Below are 26995 nucleotides of genomic sequence, written 5' to 3'. Positions count from 1 at the left end.
TTCATTCCCAATCTATTCTCTCTTTCTTTGTTGAGATTTGCCATTAAAGATTCCAGATTCTGCCCATGATTTTTTACTGCGCAGGATATTATTCTACTCTCATAATTTTCATTTCTCTTTTAAACCACTCAGGAACAAGTTGTAGATCCATGTTTTCCTCAAATTCTACAGAGCATTTTGTCTTATCAAGTGCTGGATCATTGCAGTATTTGTTCATAGATGCCTGAACGTGTTTACTAGCTCTGGAAGCTGTATTTCCTTCTCCTATTAATGCTTTCTCTGTTTATTTATCTGTTTATGTTCAAGGTCTTTGAGTTTTCTTCTTCCTGAGATCTTAAGTAATTTCAGTCTCCCCATCCATCCTTTACCTTCCTCCTTTTAGAGAATTGATGCCAATTGGATGCTGGGCTCTTTTCCTCAGGCTTAGTGGAGTGCTGCAAAGCCCCCTACATGCATGGCATCATGTCCCACTTCCTCTCTTCCTCAATTCTATGGTCTGTTAGGAAAGCACCCATGTTGGTATTTTGGGTTTGCTTAGTTTTGGTCTCCAAGTCTCTGGGAGGAAGCAGGGGTAGGAGTTGAACTCTGTTTCAAGTTGAGACATATGTACTGTTCCTTTCTCTCTGTTTTTCAACTCCCTCGTAGAGATCTCTTGTAGCACAGAATGCTGCCCACCATGGAGATACGACTGTGTAGCTCCAGCAAGCTTCTACAGCCTAGAGTACTGCTAATATGCTGGGTGCCTGTCAGGAGCAAACTTGAGCAGCCTGGAGCTAGAATCATCATGGCACAGGAAAGAGGGAGGGGGACTGAGGTGTGGAGTGCTGTGTCCATGGGTCAGCTACTATAGTAGGGAATGTAATAGGTGAGGGAAGCTCAGTGAACACAGGGTGTCAGTTCTTCTTTTTTTACTTTTCTTTTGGATTCCAGGTTCCTAGCCCATGGAGACAGATGAAGTTGCTTTATCTTTGTCACACAATTTCTGTTTTGTAAAAGTCTGAGAGTTTAAGGGATCACAGAAAATGTCCAGGCCTTCATCTTGTTGATCATGTGACCTGGATGTCATACTCATAAAAACTGGCAGCTCATCTCCAATAGTTTTATAGAATTGCCTGATGATACTAAAAGATTAAATTATATGTCTTTTCACATCTAAATTCTTTCTAGGGAACTGAAAAGTAGGTGGGAGTAGAACCTTTTTTAGGGCTGCAGTTCAGTGATAATTAGATTGTATTCATGAGGGGCGGGGTGAGAAATGAGGTGACATTAGACAACCAGAACACATTTGGAATTGATTGGCAGAAAAAAGAAATCTATGACTTAAGCCACCATTTTTGAACAGCAGGGTATCTGACAGGCTCGAACAATCAGGCCAGAAAAGTAGTGCAGTGTGAAGCAGTGAATAAATAATCATCAGAAACTATCTACATGCTAGAAGAGTAACCTTAAGGGCACCAAAAAAAATCTCAAAAAGATGTAAAGGAAGGTTCACTTTAGCATTAATAACAAAGATAATTTTAAACATCAAGTTTCAATTTCTTAAAAAAAACCAAAATTCTTGTATATAAGATTAATTTCTAAGAATTATTAAATAGTAGAAGTTGTTGTGATCCAGGCTCTAGAAATTGATGAGAAACAGATGAAGATATTGTCTGTAGCTTGAGTATCCACTATTAGAAAGATGTTTAGTGTTAGAAAGGAGTTTAGTGTTTGATTTAACTTGAATTTTCTGAACAATCAGAGATTCACAGGATGGTACAGCAAGAGTTGGAAGGTATCTTGGTGGACATCCAATCCAAGTTCTTTGTTTTAGAAACGAGGAACTGAGGCCTAGAGAAGTTAAATGACTTGATTCAGCTGTGGGATTTGAACTCTGGTTCTCTGTTTATACTTCCATGTCTGTACTCCTTCTAGTTTCAATATAATCAGTAAACCATGGCCTTAGATTAGATATTTTGATCAGTCAGTGTTGAAATTGTGGTATTTTGTCAGAGTTTAGGCCTGAGTTAGAATGTGCCTTGCACTAAATTCAGGAGGGCCAGTAAATAACTCAGTAGGACTTCCTCTTGCCTCCATCACTGAGTGGTTTTAGGTAAGCAGTTTTACATCTCTGTGCCTCTGCTGGGAAACTGGTGGGAAAGATGAGAGTTATGCTGACTGCCTCACCAAAGTGACTGAGGAATCAATCAAAGGAAGGTATGAAAATTGAGTTTATAGATCTCGCAGATGTTAGAATAATTTTTAAACTTCTTTCCCCCTTCTGTCTCATATCTAACATATAAAGGCTGTTGTCCTGACCTTACTGTTGTATGCCTGTGAAACCTGAACCGTATACCAGTGCCATGCCAGGAAACTGAATCTCTTCCATTCAAATTGTATTAGGAAGGTTCTGAATATCACTTGGAAGGATAAGGTACCAGTCACTGAAGTCCTTTCTTGAGCAGAACTGCCAAGCATTTGAACTCTACTGTACAGAGGGCAGCTCTGATGAGCTGGCCTTGTTCAAATGCCAAACGTATGTTAAGAGACTATTTTATGGAGAACTCACACAAAGCAAGCACTCACATGGAAGTCAGAAGAAATGATACAAGGACACTCTCAAGGTTTCTCTGAAGAACTTTGGAATTGATTGTGTGACATGGGAGACACTGGCAAAAGACTGCCCAGCATGGTGTGACTGCATCAAAGAAGGCACTGAGCTCTATGAGTGAGGCAGTATTACAGTAGCTCAAAAGAAATGTGAGATGGGTAAATTTAAAGATATCTCCACTCCAAATGCTCATGGGGACTATTTGTGCCCGACCTGTGCCAGAGCTGGTATTGATCTGATCAGTCACAATCAAGAAGTAGGATGAAGGCTAGACCTGTGATTTCATTAGGGATTTCTCAGATCAGGAAACTCCTGGTCACCTTTTTCATAATTTATAATCCTCAGGAGTTGCCAACAACTCTAAAAAGTTAAATGACTTGCCCAGGGTCACACAGTTAATATGTGATTTAAAAGGGGGGGTGGAATTCGAACCCATATGTTCTTAGCACAGTGATGTCATTTTGGTCCGCTTTGAGAACAAAAGACAACAACCAGCAAACCAAGTGCTGCTTATTCCTTCTTGACAACGGATCCTGGGACCATTTTCACAGCCATCTAATTCCAACCCAGTTCCTATCACATCTAAATTACTGTTAATAGCCTTCTAGAACCCTTATTCCTGATTTATACATTTCCCTCCCTCATTTTAGTCTATAAAGGACCAGAATAACAATCTTCAAATGTCATATTTAAATATGTAACTCCTGAAAAGATCACAGTAGCTCCCTCTTACCTAGTGTTTCTAAATCCTTGACAATCAGAATCCTCAGAATCACCTCTTTGGTATGGATTTCCAGTCCATCTCCAACCTGACTCCAACCTACTTTGTCAGGCTTTTCTCAGACTGTACTCCTTCACACATTTTACATTGCAACCAAACTGATCACCATTTCACAAATTCATCCTCTCTTTCCTAAACCTATGCCTTTATTTATACCATCTGTGCTGTTTGGAATTAATCATTAAGCAAACAAAGGAATAAGCATTAAGTGGTTACAATGAACCAGGCACTGCGGATACAGGATAGAGAGATCAAATAAACACACTCTCTGCTTCTAGGAGCTCACATTTTAACATGAGAAAAATGGGTAAACATAAATAGAAAGGATGTGTGTGTGTGTGTGTGTGTGTTTGTGTGTGTGTAAAGGGAGAGGGAGGGAGTGAGAAGGAGAGAGAGAGAGAGAGAGATAGAGAGAGAGAGAGAGAGAGACTGAGAGACAGAGACAGAGAGGCAGAGAGAGAAGGAGGAAGAGGAGGACGAGGAGGAGGAGTAGAAAAGATAGTTTGAGGGTTGTTGTAGTCATTAGCAGCTGAGGAAAGTACCCTTTCTTGACTCTCTGTTCTAATCTTCATCTACAGAAACCATTTCTGTTTTTCAATTAGAAAACTCAGGTGTACTGACTCCAGAGCTAATGCTTTAGTTATTATTATCTTGGGGACATTAGAAGCAATGTAGGAAGTGTAGCAGGTAAAGGTTAGGTAGAAAGACCGTGTTTTATGCTTCCACTGACTGCCTCTGTACTTAGTATCATGGGGAGTGTAGTAATTAATTAAAAAACACCTGGGACAAAATGTAATAGCAATAGAAATGAGAATAATTTAGAAGGAGTAAAAAAAAATGATGGTTGAAGGAGAAGGGAGTTAGGAAACACAAAGAAAACATGGTAATCAGAAATACAATGAGATTATAACAAACAGACAGTATGGTAGACATTTAATAAAAAGACAAATGAAAGTTTAACCCAGAAAATTGGCCATTGTTGGCCTACACATGGCCTGGAGAGAGTGTCCCATCCCCAGGGGACTGGTTCTGATTCTTCTGATACATAGCCCCCAGAGTGGGAAAAGGAAAATTCTTTCATGTTCCAGCATGGCCTGAATTAAATGTTTCTTCACTTAAATGCCTATTGCTTTTTTTTAGAGGCAGAGTGGCATAGTGGCTTTGGAGCTAAGAACAAATAGGTTCGATTTCCACCCCCCCCTTTTAAATCACATATTAACTGTGTGACCCTGGGCAAGTCATTTAACGTTTTAGAGTTGTTGGCAACTCCTGAAGATTATAAATTATGAAAAAGGTGACCAGGAGTTTCCTGATCTGAGAAATCCCTGTACTAATGAAATCACAGGTCTAGCCTTCATCCTACTTCTTTTTTATGATTCCATTCTAACCCAGCATGAGAAATAGCATGGGCACAGAGGAGTGATCTTGGAGTTGGGAAGTTCTGGATTCATTTTCTGCTTCTGACACATACTAGCCATGGAGAAGTGACATAACAATCAATGCCTCAGACTATTCTCTAAGAGACTAAGTTATATATGAATTGCTGATTTGTGTCATGTTTAGGAAATCTTGACCTTAGAAGTTCTGTACAGTGAAAAAATTACAGTTCTGGGGAAAAAAGTCACCAATCTTTGTGATCTCTAAGCCAACTTCCTAACTGGGTCTACCAATATAAGAGATTCTTATTTAGAAAATTAGTTGCAATAATTCTCAGGTTGAATATTTTGTTGTCATTACCAATGAAAAAATAGATTTTCTGTTTTGCCATATTTTCTCTGAGTTTGGAAGTTATGAGATTTTGGATGTTCATCAATTTAATTACCCCTGGGGCTAGTGTTCTAAATCTGGGGCCTGTGAACTTTATTTTTTAAATATTTGATCACTACATCTCATTATAATTGGTTTGCTTTGTAACTTTATTTATTTTATTTTGTGTATTTAAAAACATGATTTTGGGTCCATAGATTTCACTGGTCTGACAAAAAGGTTCATGACCTGAGAGTAGATTAAGAATCATTGTTCTAAGGGAACTGACAAAATTGAATTTGTAGACCTGAAAAAAATGGGAATTAAATTTATGAGTAGATTATAAAAATGATATAGCACAGAAGTTTTCAAAATGTATTTGAGGGATGTACAGAAGTTCCTGTGACCCTTTCAAGGGATCCATCAGGTCAAAACTGTTTTCATAATAGCACTTAGACATTTTAATTTGCAATATGATAAATACTGATCAATATCATCCTTACTTAAGTTAAAAATGTCTGTGGGATTCTTAATCATTTTGAAGAGTATGAAGGAATTATGAGACCAAGAAGTCTGAGAACCACTGATTTAGCTATTCAGTTTTCTCCACCCTCACCACCAATCAAACTATTAGAAACAGAATCACAGAATCTCAAGCTTGGAAAGATCATTCTAGTCCAACCCATATCTCAGCAACATTTCTGAAAAGTATTCATCCAGCTTTTGTCTGAAGACCACCAGCCAAGGTGGATGCATTAGCCCCTGACAGCGCATTCCACTGTGGATTATTTTGTTGTTACAAAATTTGTTTGTACATCAAGCCAAAATTTGTCCTAGTACAAATTTCACACCTTGTTTCTCATTCTTCCCTCTGTGGCTAAGCCAAACAATCCCTCTTCTACAAGGTTCTACATGATAGATTTCTCAGTGCGTTGAAGGTGGCTACTATTAAAGGAATTGATTAGTATTTCTAGCAAGAATGTGACCTCAGTCTTGGAATACCCCTCACTCCATAACATTCTTCATGGTCTTCAAGGACCACTTTAAGTTCTACTTCCTTCACGAAACCTTCACACTGCACCCTCCATTCCTTGAGTTTCTACTACAACAGATACAATTAATACTGCCCAGATGAGCACTTCAATGTTTATTTAATTGCTCTACAAGTATTTGCTTTGTTACCATCTGGATACCTTCCTAAGGAAAAAGGACCACATCTTGTGGTTCTTTTGTGTTCACCACATTGTTAATGATGCAGAGGATTCACCTTTATTGGTGGAGTTATTGCTGTTATGTAAAACCCGTTGTCTTGACTTGGCTCTAAGCTTTAGCTATCCACATAAATTCATGTTTAGACATAAAAGAAGTGGTTACATTTATAAAGAAAAGTCATTTTATAAATCTTAGAAATTATATACGTGTGTGATTGTTAGCAACAACAACAATCTTACTTCTCCTCCCCTTCCTCCTCCTTTTCCTTCAACCACTATCTGGATGCATATCTTAAACCCCTAAATTGCAGTCAGAAGACTGATGTTCTGGTCCCAGCCCTACCACATACGATGTGACCTTGAGGACATTGTGTACCTCTTGGTGTCTCAGTTTCTCCATTTGTGCAGTGATGGAGTTGGACTAGATTAGCTTTACAATCCCTTAAAATACCAGAATCCTAAGATCCTATGATCTTTGTAACAAAACTTACTAGTGTAAAGTATCAGTCCATTTTCATTTCATGGACTTTTTGGCTATCTAGACTGAGTGTGTGGAAGTGTCCTAATGGAGACAAAAATGAAACTCCTCACTGCTAATCTGTGAGAGTTCTCTTTCCTCCTGTTTCAAGAGGCCAGCATGTTATAGCTCTTCCATTTACTACTTCAATGACCTTGAACTAGTCACTGATCTTCCTTGGGTCTGAGCTTCCTTGACTATAGGGGGAGGAGGGAAGGAGAAGGATGGGGGAATGTTAGCCTAGGTAGTTGCTTCCTATTCTAAATCTATATGATCCTACAATTCATTCACCAATAGGATTTGGGGATGTTTAATAGAGCATGGATTGTTCTGAAGAAGAGCTTGTCCAATCAAAAGTATCGTAAACTTGGATGTGTCATATAGGTAGGTTTCATCTGTAAGTCAACCATGGTATAGTGCATAGAGAACTGGGCTCTGAGAAAGATGAGTCCTGCCTTTGAGATATACTGGATATGTTACACAATAGTTTACTTAACTTCTCAGTATTCCAAGTCACTCTTTAAGATTATAAATTTCATAGCTGCTAGGTGGCACAGTGGATAGAGCATTGGCCCGGGAGTCAGGAAAACCTGGGTTCACCTCCACCCTCAGACACTTCCTAGCTATGTGACCCTGGGAAAGTCATGTAACCCTGATTGCCTTCCCTCCCAAAAAAAAGTATAAAAAAGATTATAAGTTTTAAAGCCTGTGCTGATCTTCATGTATAGAAGTTTCTTTACTAAGAGTTTACTATAGTGGTCAAATCACTTCTGTTTGATTCACAAAAATCTATAGTTATATTTACATTAGTATTTATTCAATCATTTAACTAATGTTAATGTATGACAATAAAGTCACGAATTTATTCATATGTTCACCATTTCATGCTAACCATCCTTAACTGATGCTGTTTGTCCTCTGTGGATTAGATTGTGAAAAAAAAATTGTAGCTACATTCAAAGGTGTGCTGATAAATGTTTAATAACAGGCTACTCACCCCTCAAAATGTAGGCAGTATATAATAAATATACTTTTTCTCCATTACTTTCTTAAGCCTTAAAAATCAACAAAATAATAAATCAAGTCCTGATTTGTAGTATTTGCCCATTTCTAAGATGTAAACTGAACAATTGGCTCTACCAATCTGCTACAAGTTGATTCCAGAGCACCTTTGTCTACATTCAACTGGAAAACAATTATGCATTTTCCTGTTTCTTTATTTCTGGAGATCCTACTAGGAAAGGGGCCGACTGGGGCTTTCCTTTCCCCTGATTACATTTGCAGTCAGAAAGACATGTTCTATTTGGAAAATTCATTGGTAGCAAAACTGTGAGTGAAATTTTTTATGTTGTATTGTACTTTTATTTACTTTGTTAAACATTTCCCAAATATATTTTTAATTTTTTATTTGTTTCAATGACACCTAAAATAATTTTTAACATTCTATTTTTACTCTCCTGCCCTCCCTCCCCCTTCTGTGTGGGAATGAAAGTTGAGAATGAAGTAAAATGAGGTAGTTAGGTGGTGCAGTGCATAGAGTGGGGAATTTGGATTTAGGGACATCTGAATTCAGATCCAGGCGCAAACACTGACTAGCTTTGTGATCTTGGACCAACTCACTTCACCTTTCTTAGCCTTAGTTTTCTCATCTGTAACATGGGGGTAATAATAGCACCCAATTTGTGATTATCTGAATAATACTGATTATTTATGACATAATATACACAAAGCACTTTGCTAACCTTAAATGGTCACTGTTGACAGCTGGAGAACTTAAGAACACTGATAAGTCAATGCAGAATCAGTCTGACCTTCCAATTATTCTTGCAATGTGTCAGGTGAAACTAAAAACAAACTTTGGGGAACTCATGCCTTTGAATACATGCTTTGTATTGAAATGGATCTTCTATTAGAATAGTTTGGAAGGTCTCCTAAAAACTACTAATAGATCAGGAGGACCTAACAAAATCACCCTAAGTGGCTCACAGGATTTCCAACTACCAGAGGGGTGGTTCTGTGCGTACAATTAATATGTGTTCTTTTAGGAAACTTCTTTGTAAGAAACCTGATTATTGTTACACTTGCCCAAAGTTAGTGTTGGGGCAGATATTCATATTACACTTTCAGATTAGGTGACAAAGCACCTTCAAATGTATGGTAGTGGGTGCTAATTAAAATTTACATAAGTCACCAAGAGAAATGAAAGCAAAAGAAGTGGAGGGTGTCCTTGGGCACCTTTCCTTTCTATTTTTAGTACCGTAAAAAGCAAAAGTGTGAATTGAAAACCTACAGAAAAATAACGGTGGATTCACTCTTATTTCCAAAGCATTTGTCATGGAGAAGTTTACTTTATATTTAGATTGTAGGGGAACTGTGGTTTTTTCTAAGGCAGTAAACTGGAGAACACTTTTGCCTGCTTGGCTGGTGATACAGCTCTATTGGTGGTAAAAGAAATAATGAACAATCAAGATTGGCCAAATGTTTGCAAAAATGAGCCACACTTCTGAAAAACCAATGATAAAATGTTGACGAATATATGTAGTCCTTATAATTGCATATTTAAACACGTACATCATATATATCAATATATCCATACACATATTTCTGTATATGTGTATGTATAATGTTTGCTGTAGGGCAGGTAGGTGATGAGGTGGATGGAATATCCAGCTTGGAGTCAGGAAGACCTAAGTTAAAATATGACTTCAGACACTTACTAGTTTTGTGACTCTGAGCAAGTCGCTGAACTGCTTGCCTCAGTTTCCTCATCTGTAAAATGGAGATAAAAGTAACCTAATTCCCACCACTGTTGTGAGGATCGAGTGAGATAATAATTGTAAAGCACTTAGTGTGGTGCCTGGTACATAATAAACATTATATAAATGTTACTTGTTATTGCTATTATTCCTATGATTTCATTTCTATAGAGAATTCCTGATTAATAAATGGTCTCTACTAAAGCTGATATGTTCCTGCTCTGAAACTTATAGTCTTAAAGTCAGCCAAGACAACCCAGAAAGATGAGGTGGCTGCCTCCATCACACAGTGTGTGTGTGTGTGTGTGTGTTTGTGTACACACTCATTTATACATATACCTACATGCATATACACATACACACACATTTCTATACATACATAATACACATATGTGCATGCATATACATAGATATACATAAACATACACATTATGTAAGTATATAGATAAGTGCATAGATAAGTGTGTCTATATATGCGCATGCGTATACATATATAAATGCATATACACATAGAAACACACATGCATGTACATACACATACGTATACACATATACATACATAATATACATATTATGTAAGTACATAGATAAGTGTATATATAAGTATGTCTATATATGTATATACATATATAAATGCATATACACATACAAACACACGTACATACATGTGCATATACATACATATACACATACATGCATGCATAAATACATACATACTATATTATCAGAGGCAGGACTTGATCCATGACATAATAATGTAAAAGCAAATGATGGCCAGAAAAAAACTGTTTACTTTATTTTGATCAATATGCTTATGTCTCTTCTTCCAGCTATGCCCCTTTCTCAAAAATCTCTCTTAACTCTCCATGACCCCATTTGGGGTTTTCTTGGCAAAGACACTAGACTAGTTTGCAATTTCCTTCTCCATCTCATTTTACAGAAGAGGAACTGAGGCAAATAGGATTAAGTGACTTGCCCAGGGTCACACAGCTAGAAAGTGTCTGAGGATGGATTTGAAGTCAGGTCTCCTGTCTTCAGGGCCAGTGCTCTATCCACTGAGCCACCTACTTGCCCTTATAAAGCTTTAGCTAATTTCAGTGGACTCTGATGACTTCCTGAGGACTCATCTATAACCAGGTAGCAATACACACACACGTATATATGTGTGAATTTATATGTATGTATACACATATAGATGTGTATATATGTATGCAGACACGATATAGACAAATACACATGCACATGCATGTCTATGCATATATATATATATATATATACACAAGGATATATACACATACATATATATTTATAGCTGTTTATATTTTAGTTTTGTGTAGTCAGATCCTTTTCAATACATGAAAATGGTCTGCCTCCTGAAGTAGCTTGTAAACTTCTGTGAGACCCTGTCCAGCTAAGTCTTCTATTTCTTTTTTATTTATTTCTTCTAGCACTAGGTCCTGTACTCAAGATACACACTGATATTGACTGCTGTCAGGACTGGCTATTGACTCACTGACTCTTTTAGGAATAACCCTAAATGGAGAGAGGGGCCAGATTTAGCTCTGTGGCTGATTTCCTTTGATTTAAAGCCCTGGATTTAAAAGCAAATTACAATTTCTTTACTTCTCTATACTTAAAAATGAGAGTAATTTCATAAGATTCCAGAAACAGATGTGTGATAAGAATTGATTTCTCACCATCGATTTATTTATTTAAAATTATGTAGGGGTTAACACTACCTCCTCTGGGTAGAACTGTCTAGTCTCTGGAAGAAATACAAAAGAAAGAAGACCTAGATTCACAGATCCTCAGTACTAAAATGGTCCTCAGAGGCCATGTAGGGAATCAGTCAAGAAACCATGTGCCAGGCACTGTGTTAAGTGCTCAAATGACAGTCCCTGCTCTTAAAGCGCTTGAGTTTTAATATAATCCATACCCGTGGTGCAGTCAATAGAGTCTGTGCCTGGAGTCAGGAAGTTCAAATCCTGCCTCAGACTCTATCTTCATGACCCTGGACAAGTCACTTAACCTCTGTTGGCCTCAGTTTCAATTTTAAAATGGATATAATGATAGTACCTACCTTAAAGGGTTGTTGTGAGGATCAAATGAGATAATACTATAAAAGCACTTAGTAGGGTGTTTGGCAAGGCAGCCAGGTAGTGCAGTGGATAAAACATTGGGCCTGGTATCAAAAGGATCTGGGTTCAAATCCAGCCTCAGACACAAACTAGCTGTGTGACCCTGGGCAAGTCACTTAGACTCTTTTTGCCTCAGTTCCCTATTTGTAAAGTGGGGGCACACTGGAGAAAGAAATAGCAAACTACTTCAGTATCTTTGTCAAGAAAATCCCATGAATAAGTCCATGGGGTCACGAGGAGTCAGACATGACTGAGCAGTAACAAGGTACTAAGTAAATGCTTATTCCCTCCTCTTCCCCACACTTTACAGATGAGGAAGCTAAAGCTCAGTGGCATGGCCTCTTCAAGAACTTATGATCACAGGACCACAGATTTAGAGTTGGACGGGGAGTCAGAAGCTATCTAGATAAATCCTCTGATTTTTCAGATGAAGGAACTGAGGTTCAAAGAAGAAAAAAGTGCTCTTAGAATCCATGGTTATCTACAAGCCCTACATCAAGTGTCATACCTTATAAGAAATCTATTCTGCTATCCCTTGCTCCTAGAATTCTTCTCTGTCATCTGGAAGTCATGATGTCTATATTGCGTTCACTTTTAGAATTTCACTGATGTAGAAGTCGGAAAAGAAGGAAAAGCAGATCAGTAATTATTAATGCTTTCTTGCCCAGTACTATTTTGGGGCAATGTATTATCCTTTTGTTCATTATTTTAAGGACTCATTGACCTCACAGTTATGTCACCTTTAGCACAGAAGACCTCAGTGTATCCTTGGTTTGATCCAGGAGTTGATAACATCCTTGTGGTTGGGTGGTTTGTCCTTCATACTCAAAGAGGAAATCAAGGAGATGATGACATGACTTGAAGTCGACTTTGATTTGAATGAGGGAGGGCTGTGCAAGGTCACCAGCCTTACTTTCTCTCCAGTGGCCAGATATCAATCAGGACAACTGGAGATGGCCCAGGATGCAATGGGAGACCTTGGCTCTTTTAAGCTAAGGTCTTTTCAGGGTCTCACTTTCAGTGAGGTAATGCCCATTCAGTGGATAGGTCTCTTAAAGAAGCAAGTCAAAGGATGGCCCCTTTAATTAAAAAAAAAATCAGACTAGGAGAGAAAGACTCTCAGGGTCTTCCAAAAGAGAAACAGTTCCTATCTGCATTCACATTGAGCCAGGAGGGTCCAAAAAGAACCATTAAATGGTGCTTAGGTAAGGACCTACTGTTTTCCAATCCATGAGATCTAAGTCATAGACATAGAGCTATATGGGACCTCAGGACACATCTAGCCCGGCCTTCTCAACTTACAGATGAAGAAGGAGAATGCCCACGGGTAGTTAAGTGACTCATCCAAAGTCTCACAGGTAGCAAGTAAACATTATTTTCTTTAGCATCATTTTCACTTTCTCATGTAGCATATTAGGAACTGTTAATTTATAGTCCAAATGTGCTGACTGCATCATCATTAAGAAAAAAAATGTTTATTATAAACATTTTTATAGTTTTCAAAATTTTTGTGTTCCTTGCACTTTCATCCTTGGTTGGTTGTTGTCTTTGGTTCCCGAGGGGGACCAAAATGACATCACTATGTTGGAGTCAAGGTATAGTATGTCCGACTGTGGTTGATTAAACCAATATGATCTCAGAAGGCTCTACTACAGGTTGGGCACAAATAGTTCACATGAACATTTGGAGTGGAAATGTCTCTAAATTTGCCCATCTCACATGTCTTTTGAGCTACTGCCATTCTGATTTGCTCATAGAACACAATGTTTTCTTTGATGCGGGCATGCCATCCTGGGCTGTCCTTTGCCAGTCATGTCTCACAACTGATTCCAAAGTTTGGATCGGTGGCTTCATTGAGTTTCTCACTAACCTTTTACTAACTTGCTTTTCTCTCTACTACTTGATGCTTTTTTATATGGCAATTTTGCTCATAATCTTATACCATCTTCCAATATAAGATTTTACAAATAAGCTTAGATTCTAAGCCAGGATTGTCTTTGGCTACCATGTCTCTCTACTTGGCAAGGCTTTTCCTACTGTGTACTGGCTGAGACATTTTCTTGGCTCTCTCTGAGGCAATTACTTCATGTCGCTATGTTACTATATTTCTGCTTATTTCAGTATAATGCTATATTTTTATTATATGGAGGTTGCCTGGGGTAGTAGAGACAGCATTCAAATTCGAGTCAGAATGACCTGGGTTCAAATCTTGCCTGTCACAGTGGCTGTCACAGTCTTTCTGAGCCTTAGTCTCTATTTGTAATATGGGGATACTAATACAGTACAAGTATTATAATGTTGTCTTGAGGATCAAATGCAATTACATGTATATTATATATTTATATATTACATATATATGTGTGTTTATTCTTTGAAAGCCTTAAAGCACAATATAAATGCTAGTTATTATCTTTATTTAAGTGAGATCCCAATTTGTACAAATAATGGGCCCCGTGAAGTGGATGCATTATTCAAATTCACACTGCATATTTCCATTGGGCTGGAACCAGTTACCTTATTTTGCATAATTATAACTTCAAATAATTTGAATCTGAATACATGCAACCCCTTCAGGGGATTTTTTATTTGCATTAATTGGGACCTAGTTGTATTACAAAGCAACATTCCAAAAAATGCAAAATAACAGAGTACAATCTGAATGCTTGAGTGATGAGAAACTGCAGAAAGATAGAATAATTCATCTAACAACAAATATTTGTCCCTGGTCTATCACTAGTCACTTTGGGCAAGTTATTTAGTTTCCCTGTTCCTTGATTTGTTCGTCAGGAATCTATAGGACTGGATGATCACTAAGAATTTTTCGATCTACCATAATTTATGAGGCAGTTAGGTCATATAATGGATAGAGCACTGGACATGGAGTTAAGAAGACCTCTGTTCACATCCAATTTCACACATTTACTAGATGTGTGACTTTGGACAAGTCACTGAACCTCTGTCCACCTCAGCCTTCTGTAATGTAAAATGGCATTTTTATGTCCCATGTTTGCTTCTTTCCATCCATCCCATGACTATGTAACCATAAACTTATTAATTACCTAATACATTTAAAGAATGGCACTAGGAATGGTGCTAATGATCATTTATTAATTAATCAAATATGTATCACACAAACACCATATGCCAAGGGTGGGGCCACATGTGGCCTCAAGGCTGCAGATTCTCCACCCTTGCCTTATGCTAACAAGTGGGGTATTGATAGAAGTCTGTTTTGGACTTAATTTTTTTGTATATGCTGAAATAGACTATAAGACATGAGTAAAAAGGCAATTTCCCTAAAATATGATAAACTCTGTGAAAGCAGAAAACATGTTTTATATATCATTGTGTTTCCCTAAGCCCTTAATACAATACTTTGCATTTATGACTCAAAGGATAAGTGAAGGGATCCCTGGCTGGTATAACTGATGGGAAGCAGCATATTATGGCGGGAATGCTGATTATCTCAACAATGGTAATAGGGCAGCTTGGCATAGAGAGGGCATGAGTTCATACCTTTACTTTGCTACTTATTTACTCTATGTGACTTGGCTATATCTTCATCCATATCATACCCACTAACCAGAGGGTGTCCCAAGACTCTGTCCTAGGCCCTTTTTTCTTTTTCCTCTATATCCTCTCTGATTATGTCACCCAATTACTCAATAAATTCCAGCAGCTCTTTCTGATTTCCAGGAACCAGTATAAAATCTTTTGTTGGTAATTTAAAACAGTTCACAACCTGGGCCCTGCCTAACTTTTTAATCTTTCTGTGGTTTACTCTCTCTGCTGAACTAGTTTCACCTAGAATGCTCTCCCTCATAACCTCAGTCTTGTAAAATCTCTTATTACCTTTAAGACTCTGCTGTGAGGCTGTCTCTTATAGTTGGCTTTTCTTATTCCCCCAGATGCTAGTGCTTTTCCATCTAAGACTACCTTCTATCTCCTCTGTATTTATCTATTATGTACTGATCTAAGTATATGTTATCTCTCCCATTGCAATGTAAGCTCCTTAAGGGCAGGGATTTTTTGGAGGGGAGGAGGAAGGAGCAGATTCCAGGTGTTCAGTTTAATGTCTGATTCCTAGTAAAGATTTAATAAATGCTTTTTGATTTATTTATTAGCTATTTAACGTCTATGGGTCTCAGATTCCTCATATGTGCAATGAAGAGTATGGACTAGATAACTCCAAGGTCCTTTTAAGCTGTAAATCTATGTTCCTATGGTAATGATGACACTTTGTGTAACATTTTACAATTTTACAAAGTGCTTCCACAAACACATTTATGCTTGATTTTGGCCTTATTGTGTGTTTGTATGTTCCCAAGAGATATTCCATCTCCAGACTGAGGATGTTTTCACTGGCTGTTCTCCATGTCTGGAAAGTTGTCCCTCCCCATCCTGCCTCCTGGCTTCCATCAACTCCCAGCAAAAATTCCATCTAAGAGAAGGCTTTACTGATTCTCTTTAACGCTAGTGCCTTCCCTTTACTTTATAATTTTCCCCAATTTATCACACACGTGTGTGCATGTTTGTGTGTCTATATTTTGTTGTTTTGTACATTGTCACTCCCTCCATTAGATTGCGATCTCGAAAGCAAGCTCTTTTTGTCTTTCTTTGTATCCCCAGTGTTTCCACAGTGCTTGCCATGTAGCAGGTGTTTAATAAATGCTTATTGACTGACTGAAATGACTGACTATATGAGAGGAAGAAATCTAAAATGGCCCAGTCATACTGATTACACACTAATGAGGATACTGCTTCTGCACTGACTCCTTAGTGGGGGACCCCACAATCTGCTCTCTGCAAGCAGTTTATTGATTGTATGGCTCAATAATAATCCAATGAATGAACAACAATGAACATCAAAGGAAGTGAACTTTCTCCCAGATAAACAGTAAAGAGGACAACAAATATGGCCTAGTCAAGCAATCTCCCTAAGGGAGAATATTATTTACAAAGTCTCTCATCCTTTTTTGACAATCTTAGAGATGACAAATCTCTCCTTTTCGGATGACTCTATTCCTAATTCATCTGCTTACATTTGAAGAAAACTAAACACACAGTAAAGACACTAAAGGTAAAGTTGCCGTTGGTTAGTTTTTTGGAAGGCACCCTCAGTTCAATGGCCAGTTATAAGGTTTGTAGAGTACGGTAGCTCCTTCTGTCACTGTCCCAGAATACTGCATGCCCACAAGGATTCCAAACTATTTCATTGCTCTATATGACTTAAACAGATGAAAGCCATGCTGACTTTGTTAAGCAAGAAGATGGAACTTGACTGAAAGGAGAATCTGGTATTTTTTTGTGGTTTTCACAAGTCGGTGTGTCCCTTTTCCCAATGGAATATTAGTTGTTACCTGCCAGAGAGGGTCTTTTTGCTCTGGGAAGAGCTCAAAGTACTTGTGAGCCAGCTGCACTGGAGGCAGAGTCTGCAGTCTCAGGTTAGTCCAGCTCTGCACAAAGTTGGCCAAGTTCACAAAGGTATATAACCCCAGGCGGTCATTTCCATAGTTGGACAAATGGGTCATGAAGATGCTGATCTGGAAGAAAATTTAAAAGATCAGAAAATAGATGTTAAAATCCCCAGAGGGAGCAAGAAATTCTCTTGAGAGATTATATACTGGGGTTCCTTAGAAAAGAGGCAGATGTACTAGCGGTAGGACCAGGAATCCGAAAATCTGGATTCTATTACCAGCTTGATCTATTATTTGTGGCAGTAAACATATCGTACATCAGTATAGTTTTTTATTTGCTCAAGGGTATTGTGACGCCCTTCACATTGGTTTGGTTGGCTTTGGAAGAGGTTCATTAACCAAGGAATCCTCAAAAATCAGGGAAGCTCCAGGTTTGCTTGTTCTTTAGACTGGGACAATATTCTAGATTCTTCCCAACAGGGGACAGTGGAAAAATCACTGGCTCTAGAATCAGAGAACCTGGTTGGAAATTCTACCTCTGATACTTAACTGAGTTGACAACCTTGGGCAAATGTTTTAAGCTCCCTCAGCATTAGGTTCCTCATCTGTAAAAGGAAGAAATTGGACTCGATGGTTTGAGAGGTCCCTTGGAGCTAGAGAACTGTGATGTTATGTATCCAGAAGACTACCCTAAAGCTGGACTAGCCTTTGAGAGAGTAGAATGTGGCCTCCTGTGTAATTTGTTTTTGTAAAGTCTCCTGTGCATTTGCTACATAATCTCATTTTTCATGAAGAGAAAGAAATATTTCTCATTTTACAATCTTTATAATTAAATTTAGTGTTTGCCTCAAACTGGTTACATTTCAGACAAACATAATAATATAGTCTCTGATATATTTAGGCTCCTCTTTCTAGCACTCACATCTCAACACTAAATTGAGAGCATCATTCTAGTTACTGTTCTGTTTACTCAGGCTTTCTTGAACAGAGACTAAAGTGGAATTCTTTCAGTGGAAGCTCCTCAATATATACTCACGCCCCCCCCCCCAAAAAAAAACCCCAAACCTGCTATAATTTCATGTCCAGCATGATTATCTCATTGCATCAGGTGGGTTGCTTTAATTTGTAAACAAAGCATGATAACGTAACAATATATTTTAATTGCTAAGATATTTATGTGAACAAAATAAAATTTACATTTGAAATTAGAAATTTATAGAGAATAAAAGTGAAATAACACTGATCTAAACTATAATTATCAATTGTAATGAAGATATTGATCTGACACGTGGGCAACTTTTCACCTGGTTATTTCACTTGACCCTGATCTATCTATCTATCTATCTATCTATCCACACATATTTTATTTATTTATTCATTCATTTATTTGCATTGTTTTAATTGTATCTAACTCTTCATAACCCCATATGGGATTTTCTCTGCAAAGATACTGTAGTGGTTTTTCATTTCCTTCTCCAGCTCATTTTACAGATCAGGAAACTGAGGCAAATGGGGTTAAGTGACTTGCCCAAGTTCACACAGCTAGTAAGTGCCTAAGACTGGGTTTGAACTCAAGAAGAGCAGTCTTCCTGACACTAGGGCTGGGTGGCCTCCCCACTGGGCCACCTTGTGATTTATAGCATCCCAAATGTTGGTATTAATAAAAAGTTTTTGGCCCATTGAGGGGGAAAAGGTTGATATGAGAAAGAGAAATTATAGAAAAATATTTTACTTTGATTAAATGCATAAAGAAGAAAATTAATGTATGTAAAGAAGATTATCAGCTCTACAGTAAGGATTTCATGTTTTTGAAAAAGTTTACCAAGTCATATGACCATACTAATGTGATTTTAAGGTCTTGTTATGTGATTTTGCCATGAAGTTTTATACTGAACTTTCAATAAGTTCCATGGCCACAAACATACTTCATATGATATAGACCCACTTTTGCTGGATTGTAAAAGAAACAAAACTCTAGCCCTGTCCAAATTGTTAATGCCAGAATTCAAGCACAAGAAATACATTAAAGTTGAACTTGTTTTCTCAAGAGGATTATGCAAATTATTGATTTATTTTGCTTTATGCATATAGAGAAAGTCAACAAGTTAAGTCAGGAAGCGTTAGTTACTTGCCTATTATGTGCCAGGAAATTTGTGGAAAGGCAACTTCAGCAGATTCACTGAGAAGAGAATCATTAAAAGTAATAAAGGAGGACACTATCTTAATCCAGAGAAAGAACTGATAAATAGAAGTATGTATAGAATTATTTCACATATATACATATTTTTTTCTAGTGATAGCCATCGCTAGGGCAGGGGTGGGATGGGGGAAGAAAGAAGAAAAAACATTAAAAATTACATAAAAACTTTAATATATATTTAAAAGGAATAGCAAGTTGTACACAATAGATTTGCAGTTTCATGTGCAATCATCTTTGTTTATTACACTATGTTGTGGAAATGCTTATTTTATTCCATAAATTAAAAATGAAACAAATTTTAAAAAAGTAATGGGGGCAACCTACCAGTCCACATGAGCATGAAACAATCTACACACTCTTTAATATCTTTAAATGGCATCCTGCATGGATGACATCACCACTCTAAAAGATTGTTTTGTCTTTCCTTTTTAATATTTGAATCAGGTGTGTTTTTCCCTACATCCTCCTCTACAAACAAAAGAGAAAACAATAGTAGTTGGGGGAGGGGTGTGGACAACCTGATTTAAAGTGTTATCTTGGCACCATATATTTTTCCATTTTAAAAGTGACATGGCAGAAGATAAATTCTTTCCGGAAGCTTAAATAAAAAATTTCAAACTATGTAAAATTATGGTATCCCAAAGAGTCTATCACTGATAGACTGCACATTTCTCCTAGAAGGTATTATCACTCCTATCTTATTTCCAGTCCATTTTCCTCCTGGGGTGTAATCATAGATTTTTATTCTAAAGGTGATTGTCTTTTGTGAAAAATATTTTTAAACAGCATGTTTATATAGAAAGTTAAATTCCCTTCCTGAAATGTTAGTTGATTTAAATATAGTTAAATGAAATCTATAGAACACTACAGAAAAAACAAAGACAAAAACAAAATACTTGTATCTATCCAGGATCTGTGTGATGCTAGCTTTTAAATTGTTGGCCAACCTGTAGCTGCTCCATTAGCTTATTATGATCTAATATAAAGTACTGTATTCACAGAGGTTAATTTCATAGTTTCCAGAATATAATATGGTATCAATAGTTGGTAACTATAACTGTCATTGTCATCATGAGAACTCCTATGCAGTTACCCCCAAATAATATGCAGCTGATCTCAGCAAGCATGCATTTAACTCATGTCACTACGGTAATTAAGAAATAAGCCATTCTAAGCAGTGGGTTTTGGGGTAATTATAGTACCCTGGGAGTGAAAATATTGTAAGACACCAGGCTCCTAGTTGAATGACTGAAACCCTGCAAAAGGTGATAATGTCCTAGAAATCTATTCCTTCCATGATGGTGTTGTGATTTGAAGATGGGACTTTTGGTGATACGTTTAGAATGCTAAAGGCTGACCAAATAACCAACCAAAGTATTGCTTCATTGGTATTGGAAATGTTAGTCCAGACAGAAGAATGCTATAATTGCATAAGAATGGTAGTATGGCTCTTTTAAAATAGTTTGGTGCAGACTTCTAAATCTGGGAATCTGAGTCATTTTTTTTACATAGGAATTTCCTTAGCACCTATGTAAACGTAAGCTTTCAAATATGTGTGTGTATATATATATATATATATATATATATATATATATATATATGTATGTATGTATGTATGTATGTATGTGTACAAACAGGGGATATGATACAGAAGGAGTTGGAGATTAGCATATGAAAGAAAAGCAAAATATTGAAATGTTACATGGCTCTAAGAAGAGACATGTGTATACATCAGAATTTCCCTTTGCTGAAAATGGAAAAAAAAATGTACAATGGTCATATAATTGCAATCACTGTCATGTATCACTGCAGTGGGGTGGCATGTGTCTGTGTCTGTCAGGAAAAATTAATGCAAGTACATTGGTCAATTGATGACATTTTAAGTAAAAAAAAAATCTGCAAACACAGCTTAACTGTGCACACATGGTTTGCTAAAAGCATCTAATTTGCAGACAGAGCATTTTAGTTTGTTTGGCTAGACAAATGGATTCATTTTTTAAAACTAATGTAGACAACATGGGGAGGATAAGACATTGTGAACAGACATGCTTGGGTTCAAGACAAGCGGTGCTGTAAAATATGAAATATGAGACAGTCAGTTGATTTATTTTCACTGTCTTTCACAAATCTGCAATGAACCATTACTTTCTCACATTATTGTGCCTCTCTACTTTCTGTGGTTGTTTGTCTATGCATATTTCCATTTTTATCACTATATGCATAGGGACAGGAAACAAATGTCCTGGTTTTAATACTCCTAAAGGTAGGACATGCATGGGAAAAGTAGAAATGTGTTACATAGGTGCAGCTATGTTACAGATGTACCTCACTGGTCCTTGACGTTTGTCAGCTTAGAAAAAGGGCTAATTCAACCACAGAGAGGTTTCATCTTTCACATGAAAAATCTAGGCATCTAGCCCAATGGCCCAGAAAATGATGAGGCACTACCAACCATTGACAAGCTTTATTTCACCTTCATCAAGTCTTAGGATGACCTGGGACCCTTTGTTATTGCCAGGTATATCTCTGTCAGTATTCTCCTCTCCTTGGTAAATCTCCAAGTGTGTGTGTGTGTGTGTGTGTGTGTGCCCACCATACTCTGGGCCTCTTAATGTTCTCAACAACATTCTTTGTTTTAAACTCCCAGTTTAAAAAAATGAAAACAAAATTTATTCTCAGTTATAAAGAATACAGAAAACACACCCAATGGCATTTTATCTTCTCATTTCAATATTAATATGACTCAGTTATCTGACTTTTCCTCATGCTTAAACTTAGATAAATCTGAGAGCCCACAAATGCAGGTTCTTCCTACCCTGTAGAAAGAAGAAAGAAGAAAGAAAGGGAAGAAGGATGGAAGAAAGAAAGAATAGTGGGAGAAAGGAAGAAGAGAAGGTGAGAAGAAAGGGGAGGAAGTAAAGGAAGATAGGTATTATGTGCTTACTATTTACCAAGCATTATGGGGAAAAAAATACAAAAGAGATTCAGTCTCTGCCTCCAAGCAACATATATCTTCAAGGAGGAGAAAACATGTATAATGAAGTGACGGTCAAGGCACAAGTCACAGTAAACCAGGAATGGGGAAGTCAATTGCATACTCTTTCCATAGTCATGACCATATTGATTTGACTATGGTTTTCCTGGTAAAAGGGCTAGAAAGGGGTTGGGTGTGTGGAGGACATGTATGTTTTGGCAGGGTCGATGACCATGACCAGGGTGGATGATTGGACAAAATGTGAAATATGGTCTGGAGTCTAGGACTGCCTAGCTACTGTGGGTCATGTTAGTATGCACTCACTGACTCACCAATCAAGATCATTTGGCCTAAGCGCTATGGGACCCCAAACTAAGTGGATTATGTCACCCTAGTGAAGGTTTTTGACATACCACATTATGAAAGTCCAGGAGATGTAGTAGCATGAGTGGATGGCAAGAACAGTGTCAGGATGGTGCAGATTTTAACTTGTCTACAGCATCTTAATCTCTGTGATTCTTGTCAGTGTTTTCCCACAAATGATTGAGAAGCTATCCAACTTGCTAGAACTCTTCTAAGCTTTTCTTCTTCTTTCTTTCATGCTTTGTGGACTCTTATGTAGCATCTGAACTATCCATAAGTTTTGCCTTATTCTCACTACATGGTTAATTTACATGATGCAACTCTAGTAAGTATGTGTGTGTATATATATATGTATGTATGTATATATACATGTATGTATATATATGTAATTATTAGCTTTATTAGAGATAAAATACTTTGTGAAATCATCAGGAAAATCTAATCCTGAATTTCATTACCCATGGAATAGGTTGCCCAATGTTTCGTGACCTCTCTGTCACTAGAGGTCTTTAAGCAGAAGTTGTATGGACACTTGTCAGTGGTGTTGAAGTCATGTTTCATGGTGGAGGAGAGATGAGTCTAAAACAAACCTCTAAGGTCCTTTCTCACTTTAAAACCCCATGATTCTTAGTCTGGGCAAGAATTCCAATAAAATCATCATCATCATCATCATCATCATCATCATCATCATCATCACCATTGTCATCATATTCACTGCTGCTATTCTTGTTTCCCTATTACACCCACATATAAGAGCTATTTTTTCCAATACTTCAAGGATTGTTGATTTAGTCAGTATGGGTATTACTTGGTACAGTAATTCATTAAACAAAGGCAACATACAGCATGGTCCTTGGTCTGGTTCAACCCCATTCAATATCTACAGTGACTTTGGTTGAGTGACAGAAAAGCAAAATTGTGCTAGGAATCACACATTTCTAGACTACTTATTAAAAAAAAAACTGCCTGCCAAATGTGAGATCTTTATCTGATTACCAATGTATAGACGTACTAACAACTGAATAATGCCAGCAATAACATTCTCATGATCTGTGAAACCAAAAGACAAAAGGAAGTTACAATTCCAGGGAAATATGGCTGACACAGTCTTGATAGAGAAGCAAATGAAATAGTTGGTGGATCTGTTTTATTTTTGTAACCAAAGCAGCAAGAAATATTGCTTCATGGGACGTTTAGCTATCTCATTTTACCATGCTCATAATTAAAAAAAAACTTCATTAAAATAATTGTGACTAATGAGCTAATGTGTTGTAGAGGGTAAAAAGGTAGTGGAATTGTATGATGAAGACTATAACAAACCCCCCCACCATTAATCAAAATATCCTTTAATATTTGGTGAATTGAAGGTGGGTATAAAAAGTGAGGGTGAAGAAGCTGAAAAATGCATCTTGCAGTTAAGAAAGTAAAAAGTTCTGTAAATTATATAGAAATTTCACACACATATATTTGAAGAATATTTTTGTGAAGAATTGAGAGGTACTAGACATAGGAAACATGAAAAATTACAAAAAAAAACTTATTACATCTCATTGGTCAAGAAATGATCAATCACTTACATCATGGTCATTTCCAACTCAGTGTCTTTGTAGTGTAAGAAAATTTACTTGTTAGAAGACAGATCAAAATCAATACCAAATTAGAAGAAATAATAAACATTAGAAATTGGAAAAGGTCTAAGATGACCATTTAAAAAGGGTATTAATGAAGAAAACTGGAAATGGATAAAAGAGCAAACATCAATACAGGTTTATCTTCACTTCTTAAAAAAGTTTAAAGATGCATATCAATGAGCACAACATGAAGATTAAAAAAAAGCCAAAAACCACCTTAGTGAGTACACAGTTAATCTATATGACAAGCAGATATACTTGGCAGCCAACTGAAACATTAGGTTTTTTTTAAATATAAACTCATTTGTATATTTTACAGAGAAGGATTGTGGAAGATTATGAGTAGTATTGTGAAAAAAGAACAAGAAATGAAAGAGGTAAAAAGTTTATTGAAAGAATGGCAAATGACTTAATTAAATCACATTATTTGATAGCTTTTAAAGATAAAGCTCAAGGGAGAAAAATAAACAGATAAAAATGGGAAAAATCAATAAGCATTTATTCAGCAACTACTATTAGTTGTAAGTGCTAGGGATAAAAGGTAAACTATAAAACTGTTTCAGCTCTCAAGGAAATGACATTCTATCAAGTGACACAATGTTCATATACAAGTACATACAGAACAAATACAAGATAGTTCAGGGCGGTGAAGGCACTATTAGGTGGAAACAGTAATGGAGAGTTAGGAAGAATGTCTATGTTGAGTCGAAGAAACTCAGGGTTTATATGAAGTACAGGTGAGGAGGTTAACATAAGGGATGGTCACTAGAAAGGCATTGTACAAAGAGATGTGAGATGGTCTGCCAAGTACGAGGAACATCAAGAAAACCAGTTGGGCTATACTGTAGAGTACAAGAAGGAAGGTAATGTGCAATAAGAATGGAAAGGTAGATTGTAGTCAGGTTCTGAAGGGTGTTAAGTGCCAACCAAACAAAAGAGCTTGTATTTGATCATATAGACAACAGGGATTTGCTGGCATTTGTTGAGTAGGTGCCTGTGCTTAAGCAAAGCATTGTGGCCAGTTTGTAGAAGATAGATTGGAGTATAGAGAGACTTGATACAAAAACACCAATTAGGAGGTCACTTAAAATAGTAAAGGAGAAAGATGATAGCTGTGTGAGTAGTGAGAAGGGGTAATAAGTAATATAGGGGACAGTGTTGGACATGAAATCAAGAAAACCTGGATTCATGTCCTGACTCATATACTTACTAACTGTGTGACCTTGGACAAGTTACTTGAGCCCTCTGTAGCTCAGTTGCTCCTGAACATTGAATGAGGCAATTGGAATCAATAACTTCTAACATCTCTTCCAGGTCTAAATTTATGATCCTATATATAAGAGATGATGAAGAGGTAGAAATTGCAATATTCAGCAACTGATTAGATTTTTGGAGTGACAGAGCACAAGATGTCAAAGATACAGCTGAAATTCCAGACCTGAGACACTGGAAGGATGCTGATGTCCTCTTCAGAAAAAGATTTCACATCTTAACAACAACTAAAATTTATATAGCACTTATTATGTGCCAGGTAGTGTTCTAACAACTTGGTAATTATTATTTTGATCCTCACAGCAACTCTGAGGGATAGAAGTTATTATTATCCCCATTTTACAGATGAGGAAACTGAGGTAAATAGAGGTTAATTGACTTGCCCAGTGTCACACAGCTCGTATGTGTATGAGGTCAGATTTTACCTCAGGTCTTCCTGACTCCAGATCCACCATTCTATCCTCCATATCACTTAACTTTATACCTCTTTATATAAATCCTTTCTTCAGAAAGAATCAGTAGATGCTAGACATGGCAAAAACTAAATAACCTGACAAAAACAACCTCACTAGATCTTAGCAGAGAAAAAATGGCTGGGTAATGATGTGAGAGTAATTTCTAAACCAAACATCTTTGAACAGTTGGACAATGGCCTTAGTAGAAAGAACAAATCACTACCAAATTAGGAGTTGTCAAGAATACCACATTAATTTCCTCCATTAAGGAAAATCAAGCCATGACATTTTGACTTGATTATCAGTCTTCCTGTGTTATGAAGAAGTAGGAACATGCTAATGAAAACAATGATGGTGAGAGCATCTGGATTAGATCAAGTGTATATGGGGGAGATCTATGTTGGAAGTAGCATTGTTTTGAAGCATTGAGCAATTTAGTTCTCAAAATATCTTAAAGAGGGGAGGATGGAGCAAATAATTGGGAAAATAACAGTTATTATTATTATTACCAAAAAAGTGACCAAAATTATCAACCCATAGACCTGAATTCCCACATCTACATAATCATTATGAAAATAAAACCATCATGGAGGGCATTCCTTGAGAAGGTCTTTAATGAATTATGAGAACAAAATGTTCAAGATTCCACATTCAATAGACTATAGTAGATCAAATCATTACATTCAATTGAATGAAAATTATAAAGAATACAAGATTCCAATGCATGTTGTTTTATGACCAAAAAAACTTTAGATACCGTAGAATAAAGGTTTTTTTTAAATATAGTATGTTCCAGTCATACGTTAAAATTAGGCAAGAGTTTTTAACAGACAAAACAACACAAGTAACTTTCTGATGACCCTGGCTGTTAATATCATACAAGGCATGGAATGAGAAAATGCATGTTCACCAAAGGTGCTTGCGACCATCATGGATGATGCATA

At 37.0% G+C, this 26995-nt stretch overlaps 1 protein-coding gene across 1 annotated transcript in view; it reads right to left on the bottom strand.

The window, feature by feature from the left end:
* Positions 1 to 26995, bottom strand: part of LOC118854388 (bifunctional heparan sulfate N-deacetylase/N-sulfotransferase 4) — a 221893-nt gene that overhangs the window by 52850 nt on the left and 142048 nt on the right. The window contains exon 4 of the mRNA XM_036764746.1: positions 17100 to 17282. Within this exon, the coding sequence (XP_036620641.1) occupies positions 17100 to 17282 (183 nt within the window). The remainder of the gene's footprint in view (positions 1 to 17099; positions 17283 to 26995) is intronic.

The sequence above is a fragment of the Trichosurus vulpecula genome, chromosome 6 (genome assembly GCF_011100635.1).
Source record: "Trichosurus vulpecula isolate mTriVul1 chromosome 6, mTriVul1.pri, whole genome shotgun sequence".
NCBI classification, from domain to species: Eukaryota; Metazoa; Chordata; class Mammalia; order Diprotodontia; family Phalangeridae; genus Trichosurus; species Trichosurus vulpecula.
This window is presented reverse-complemented; position numbering and strand designations above follow the sequence as displayed.